The sequence below is a fragment of the Thamnophis sirtalis genome, unplaced genomic scaffold (genome assembly GCF_051295495.1).
Source record: "Thamnophis sirtalis isolate CommonGarterSnake01/CBP01778 unplaced genomic scaffold, rThaSir2_p1.2 scaffold_11, whole genome shotgun sequence".
Lineage (NCBI taxonomy): Eukaryota > Metazoa > Chordata > Lepidosauria > Squamata > Natricidae > Thamnophis > Thamnophis sirtalis.
This window is the reverse complement of record NW_028261391.1, coordinates 38,182,134-38,189,782: the sequence shown is the minus strand read 5'-3', so window position 1 is coordinate 38,189,782 and position 7,649 is coordinate 38,182,134. Positions and strand designations below refer to the sequence as shown.

Here is a 7,649-nt window from a genome sequence, read left to right as displayed (position 1 = left end):
TACTAGAACCGCCCGCCTGTGACGTCACGTCCTTTCGTTCCAAAATCGCGGAACGGCGGCGGATATCGCGTGCTGCAGGTGCTGGTCGAGGCGTTGGGGCGCGAGACGAAGGGAGAAAAGAGAGAGAGTAGTGATGGAGGAGGAGGAGTGGGGCGCGCAAGAGAGGGACGGTCCCGAAATAGCCCCCTTTGGGGGGATAAAGTCGAGATGGATACATTTTAGGCTTCGTATAAGGGGCAGGGAAACTGTAAGAATGTAGTTTGTAGAGATTGTCAGTCATCCAGGTCGTGGTTGTCCCAAAGGACAACCAAAGGTGCTTTTTCAGGCGGCAAACTACATGTGAGAATGTAGGTGCTGCTAGTTTCGGGTATGCCGTGTTTCGGGCTGTCAGAAGAGTCTTGAAGGTCCTCATGAAAAATGAGTTGTGGTTGTGTTCATCAGTAAGTGCTATTTATCTGTTAAGTTTTACAGTCAGCCTTGTAAGATAAGTTAGGTCTTCATTAAATGGCATTTACAATCAACCCTACAACAAGACACTTGAATAGTGTGTATATATCCAGATAATTAAAAAGAATGGGAGGTTAGGAAATACGAAAATAAAACCAAGCAAGTAGTCTGGACCCATTCAAACTTTCAGAAAGATGCTGACAAATTCGGAATGCCTAAGTATATTGTAGATAGGAAAGTGCTGTGACGGGCTTTATAATGGTTAAAGAACAGAAATGCCTTCAGATGGATATTATGTAATGTTATCCATTATGTATACCTGTATTTTCCCTCCATTATTGTCTTTTTAAAAGAAATATTACCAGCATTGATAAAAACAAAATTATTATATATTTTCTTAATACTTTTTCCTCCTTTTTTCCACTAGTGTCTTAAAAGTTGCAGGGCAAAGTCTCTAGAGTATATGAAGCAATAAATATATAAAAGTTACTGAACTTGAGAAAAAAAAACATTGGAAATGTCCAAAAATCTATATTGTTGACATTTATCTCATTATATTTAATAGGGAGCAGTTCAACACCAATTTTGAAGATTATACTAAAACAGTTTGAGAAAAGGAGAAGCACTTTGCAAAATGTTCCCAAAAGATTTCTTTCAAACTAACTGGCCTAAAAAAGTGGGGAGAACATGATATGTAATATACAATTATTCTATATTGGATTTTTAAAATATGTAGGTGGTATATGATCAGTGCTGACTAGCTATAGAGGGAACTTGGTGTCATAAATATCCCAGTGTTAGAAGAAATCTAGTTCAGTTCCAAGTGGGAAGAAAGACACTGGAAACCTGGAGGCTGATTACAAAGTTAGTTTAATGGTGAAGCAGAACCACCAAGGGTGTGATTCTGGGTAGCTGACTACATGGAGTGGAGAGAGAATTATTTATACCTTCTCTTGAGCCTTGCCTTTGAGCTTTCTGTTCCTGTGGCAAGAGCATGTATATTCTATTGGCTATAGTCAGACTCCCATGGGGCCATATGGAATCAGTTTATCTGGATCAAGTTTGGTTGAACTTTGGGCTGATGCAACACCCCTCAGGTGATTTTGTAATGCAGTGAATCCTGCTGCTAGATAATCCTATTATCTCCTGGAGGGTCATGTCTTAATCCCATCACCCTGGAGCTGAAGGTCTTTTCTTTTATAGATAGGCTGGACCAATCCTTATCAATGGGCACCAAATATCTGCTGGGGGCAGGGAGATAAAGCTCTGTGTTTCTGTCTCCCTTAATATTTCTATTTCTCTTCTAGGGGAAATATATACAGTGGGGCAAAAAAGTATTTAGTCAGCCACCATTTGTGCAAGTTCTCCCACTTAAAAAGACGAGAGAAGCCTGTAATTGATATCATAGGTAGATCTCAACTATGAGAGACAAAATGAGAAAACAAATCCAGACAACAACATTGTCTGATTTGGAAAGAATTTATTTGCAAATTATGGTGGAAAATAAGTATTTGGTCACCTACAAAAAGCAAGATGTCTGGCTCTCACAGACCTGTAACTTCTTCTTTAAGAGGCTCCTCTGTCCGCCACTCATTACCTGTATTAATGGCACCTGTTTGAATTTGTTAGCAGTATAAAAGACACCTGTCCACAACCTCAAACAGTCACACTCCAAACTTCACTATGGTAAAGACCAAAGAGCTGTCGAAGGACACCAGAAACAAAATTGTAGACCAGCACCAGGCTGGGAAGATTGAATCTGCAATAGGCAAGCAGCTTGGTGTGAAGAAATCAACTGTGAGAGCAATAATTAGAAAATGGAAGACATACAAGACGACTGATAATCTCCCGCGATCTGGGGCTCCACGCAAGATCTCACCCGTGGGGTCAAAATGATCACAAGAACAGTGAGCAAAAATCCCAGAACCACATGGGGGGATCTAGTGAATGACCTGCAGAGAGCTGGGACCAACGTAACAAAGGCTACCATCAGTAACACACTACGCCGCCAGAGACTCAGATCCTGCAGTGCCAGACGTGTCCCCTTGCTTAAGCCAGTACATGTCCGGGCCCGTCTGAAATTTGCTAGACAGCATTTGGATGATCCAGAAGAGGATTGGGGAGAATGTCATATGGTCAGATGAAACCAAAGTAGAACTGTTTGGTATAAACACAACTCGTCGTGTTTGGAGGAGAGAGAATGCTGAGTTGCATCCAAAGAACACCATACCAACTGTGACGCACGGGGGTGGCAACATCGTGCTTTGGGGCTGTTTCTCTGCAAAGGGACCAGGACAAGTGATCTGTGTACAGGAAAGAATGAATGGGGCCATGTATCGTGAGATTTTGAGTGCAAACCTCCTTCCATCAGCAAGGGCATTGAAGATGAAACATGGCTGGGTTTTACAGCATGACAATGATCCCAAACACACCGCCCGGGCAACGAAGGAGTGGCTTCGTAAGAAGCATTTCAAGGTCCTGGAGTGGCCTAGCCAGTCTCCAGATTTCAACCCCATAGAAAACCTTTCGAGGGAGTTGAACGTCCGTGTTGCCCAGTGACAGCCCCAAAACATCACTGCTCTAGAGGAGATCTGCATGGAGGAATGGGCCAACATACCAGCAACAGTGTGTGCCAACCTTGTGAAGACTTACAGAAAACGTTTGATCTCTGTCATTGCCCACAAAGGATATATAACAAAGTATTGAGATGAACTTTTGATATTGACCAAATATTTATTTTCCACCATAATTTGCAAAAAAATTCTTTCCAAATCAGACAATGTGATTGTCTGGATTAGTTTTCTCATTTTGTCTCTCATAGTTGAGGTCTACCTATGATGTCAATTACAGGCCTCTCTCATCTTTTTAAGTGGGAGAACTTGCACAATTGGTGGCTGACTAAATATTTTTTTGCCCCACTGTATTCTGCCTTTTTAATATTTCCTAAAATATTTCATTCTTCTAGGAGAGGAATGGGTGCTAACTTTCTACACCAGAAAAAGCAGTGTATGGCTCATGATGCTCATTTATGCTTCTAAAATAATACATTTTGACTTTTTAGGAATAACTTTATCAGATATGGGGGTTATCAGATATGGAGTTTAGAAAGGACAATTTTTAGGGACATTGAAATAGATTCATATTCATGATGTTGAAGATTTCATTCAAAATATGTGCCTTAGCAATTTTAAAATGTGTTATATTTTAAAATGAGAAGATAGACCGATATGTTTTATATGGTTAAAATGTCATACTTTAATCCTTAGTTTCTCTTTCCTCTTAACATTTAGTTTATTTTACTTAAAATAAAGCATGAAGTTTTTAAAATTGTAAACAAAACATTAGTTTTGGTTTTCTGTATTTCACAAATTCACTTTTTAAAAAACACGTTCCCTTCAGTGGAATTTTTTTGGCAGTTGACTAAAAGAGAACTACTAGTGTAGATATAGATATATGTATAAATATATTCTTTGTATTATAGCCCTCATTATACGCTGTGCAAAAAATGGACAGTGAGGTACAAAGAGATGGGAGAATTCTAGATTTGATTGATGATGCATGGAGAGAAGATAAATTGCCATATGAAGATGTGGCAATACCTTTGGTAAGTTCCTAGATAATCAATATATTTTTCCCATTTATTTTAGACTATTTTCTCGGTTTCAAAAAGCTCCCAATGAAGCTTTTGCTAATAATTTTATTTAAACCCAGTCAAGAATTAACATTCCAAAAACCTGATAAAGTTTCTCCCTATGAGCAGAAAAGTGAGATATAAATAGTACAAATATTTATAATAAAACTAAAGCAGCAGTGATGCAGCTGTTGTTAATACAGATATATACAAACATAATCTTATAGATGCCACATACTTTCAAACTTTGTTTGAAATGTTTTTAATACAAAAGTTGTGACATGATCTATGTTTAAAGGGGATAAGCTGATTCAAAGTGTAAATTGAGAAATATGTGACACATTAGCAGCTCTTTAAAAGAATTGTCATTCTCTGTACTACTTTACTCCAGAAAAGAGTATTTGATTAAAGGAGGTGGGATGTACTGGAGCAGGAAGGAGGAATTATCTTTCCTGTTTACCAATAAAAATTGCTTCAGCAAATGATAACATGGTTTGGTTTCTATTCATTTGCCATCCTATACGAGTCCTAAAATTGTTTTACCTGAAACAAAATAAAAATTACAAATCATAATGCAAGCAGAGCAATTCGAGATTGGGTGGATGCACAGTTATAAATGTTTTATAAGTGCATAAAATAAAATAAATTTAAGAAATAAAATAATTTAGTGTTGGTTTTGTAATTGTGATATGAATAAACTATTAAATAAAATTACAGCAAGTAAGCAAAACAGTATATTTTCATAAAATAGTTTTAACTGCATTATCAAGAACCATATCTTGTACTTTTGTATATTAGGTCCATCAGTTATGTTGATATTTTTATGGCATGTATATAAACTATAATATCTTTTTTAGTTTAGTATATAATGCAAGAACCTATTTTGTTAACTCTTCAAGTTGTACAGTATTGAGATATACATCAGGAAGAGTCAGTGTTATGGAACTTTTAATTTTACCATTTTATGAATGTTTATTTAATGTACAGATAGTCCTCAACTTACAGCAATTGACACCAGAATTTATTGCTAAGCAATATCATTACGAAGTACAACTGCATCACTTAGAAATGGCAATCCCTTCAATCTCCATTGGCATAGTTAACTGAATTCCATGGTCATTAGGCAAGGCAACTTCCTACTTACTTATCACAACAAAGACAATGGGGAAGCAGGAGGAAGTTGCAAACCTCAGGCTTACAAGCAGGTAAGTGTCTGCTGCCAAGTGAGGAGTCATTGTGGGGGAGGACCAGATAGGGGCTGCACAAATGGCCAATGCAAACACAAATGGTCTGGGAATTTATATGGGAGAGGGAGATTTACCACAGTGACTTGTGTTCTTCCCTGCCATCTTCTCCTTCTATTTTCTGAGGAAGCCAATAAGGAAGATTGCAAATGGCAGTCATGTGATTGCAGGACACCTGACAACCAATCATAAGTAATGATTATTGAGTATGCAGATGACAATGCTATGACTGCAGGGATGCTGAGATGGCTGGAATTCCAAGGACCGATTATAACCACGGTTCATTCAGTGTCGTCATAACTTCAGATAGTTGCTGAATAAATGGTTGTAAGTTGAGGATTGCCTGTATGCTATATCATCTGAGTGGTTTATTTTTCAGTACATAAGGGGAAAGGGAATTAATCATTTAATAAAACAAGGTGATATAAAATAGATCCTGAAGAATCAATAGGACACTCAATGTAATAAGCAAAACTATAATTACAAACTTAATTTACAAATGCCTAGCATTTGAGCCAGTAATCTATTAACAATTGCATACATATATTCTTATGCAGGATGCACTTAAAGATATTCTAGATTTGTAATTAAAAACAAAATATTGCTTACATTTCCATTTGTAGATTTAAAAAAAACAAAAAACCCAGAATTTATTATTGAAAATGGAGCTTTTTTTCTCCATTCAGATCTATTGGTTTTTTTTAAATTATTCAATGATAAATATTTTTTTATTTTCAGAATGAACTTCCAGAACCAGAACAAGACAATGGTGGAGCAACAGAATCAGTAAAAGAACAAGAAATGAAATGGACTGATCTGGCTTTGCAGTATCTTCATGAGAATATTCCTACAATTGGAAATTAATCTGTATAAATTAGCATAATAGCCACTTTATTCAGAAGAATTTCTTGTCAGTTTTGGTTTTCAGTCTTTTGCCCTGTTAGTCTTGTTTTGCAACAGCTGATAATTAATTGTTTTAATTAAACAAGGTATTTTGTAGATCCTGAGAGATTGCTTACGTTTTGCCAAGTGCTAAAGATTTTCCTTGAAGTTGCCAGCAGAGGTCGTATAAGTACAACAGTTTCCATGAGTATGAATTGCTGTTTAATCAATTTGTAATATGTTGCAAAAATTCTATATGTTTGCACTTCTTGATTTCAATAAATTCTTATTTGTGGTAAATACATTCTGTGGAAATTTAGGCAGTTCTGATAAAAGCTTTTTCACTTCATATTTTTAATGCCATCTAGATAATGAATTGAAGGTACTCAAAATATATATTACCACACGTAATAAAACTTTAATAGCTTCAACTACAGACAGGGCTAATGCACTGAAGTAGCTACGGGAGAAATATTTAAACTTTCTTCCATCTACTGATTTTCTAGAGCATTTCATTCCAAATGTATCATCACATACTTCCTGAATTTGCAGATACGTTCATAAGTTATATATGTAATATTGTAAATAAGAAAAATGGTGAAAAGTCAAAGTGATCTCTTTTAAGTATTTTGTTGCATGCTGCATTTCTTAAAAGACATAATACTAAAAAAAGTTTATTCTAGAAAATTGGACCTCAAAATGACAACATTGCATCAATCTTTAGAGTACTTAAGGTTCTTGGTGAGATTCTTCACAAGTGATATGGAAAATCCAGAAACAATGCCATTTCTACACAAATTTAGTGTAACCATTAAGACTTTAATGCACTAGTCCTTGACATTACCAGAACGGGGACCAGAACTCTTAAAATTGGGTGGAGATTAAGACGTAATTCTTTAAAAAATCCATATTGCTTGAATTAACACTTTAACCATCTACTGAAATGGACCTCTAAATTTCTTTAAGAAGTATAATTTATTACGAGAGACAACTTTTACTTCTCTTCCCATCTTTTTTCCCCCTAAGCCCAGCAATATAATAATTTTATGCAGCGGATTTTAGCTGCAATTGGGTTGATAGCCAAAAATCAAGAGGTTACTATTTTAGGAGGAAATTTTCTCTAATTTTGTTGATCAACTAAAGTTATACAAGGGACACAGTGTACAAAAGAGAAAAAGGAAAACAGCTGTAATAATTATATAAATATGATACATGTTTGCTAAATCAGGATGTCTGGATTATAATGATTGATACCATGATACTGAGGGCAATCCTGAGCCAATCAAATCAGCCAAAAATAGTTTGCTTTGTTTGGAATGCAACAGCCAACTTTACTTGGCCCCTGACAGCCTTTAAGGCTGAACTGAGAGGGAAAATCAGCTTATGGGTCTTAACCCAATAACTTGTCCATGCAGAGCTAAAACACAATTTTGCGTTATATCTCA

General features: G+C 36.3%; 1 protein-coding gene across 1 annotated transcript; it reads left to right on the top strand.

The window, feature by feature from the left end:
- The first annotated feature begins 14 nt into the window (after nucleotides 1-14).
- On the top strand, nucleotides 15-6,504 carry ANAPC13 (anaphase promoting complex subunit 13). The gene is made up of 3 exons (XM_014054005.2): nucleotides 15-78; nucleotides 3,929-4,051; nucleotides 6,061-6,504. The coding sequence occupies exons 2-3, from the start codon at nucleotides 3,953-3,955 to the stop codon at nucleotides 6,184-6,186; spliced, it is 225 nt and encodes a 74-aa protein (XP_013909480.1). The 5' UTR covers nucleotides 15-78; nucleotides 3,929-3,952; the 3' UTR covers nucleotides 6,187-6,504.
- The last annotated feature ends 1,145 nt before the right edge of the window (nucleotides 6,505-7,649 follow it).

Excerpts from the sequence above, each read along its gene's own strand:
- ANAPC13 (XM_014054005.2), top strand. The coding sequence starts at position 3,953 with ATGGACAGTGAGGTACAAAGAGATGGGAGAATTCTAGATTTGATTGAT. Across the intron at positions 4,052-6,060 it reads AAGATGTGGCAATACCTTTG|AATGAACTTCCAGAACCAGA; the intron begins GTAAGTTCCTAG and ends TTTTATTTTCAG.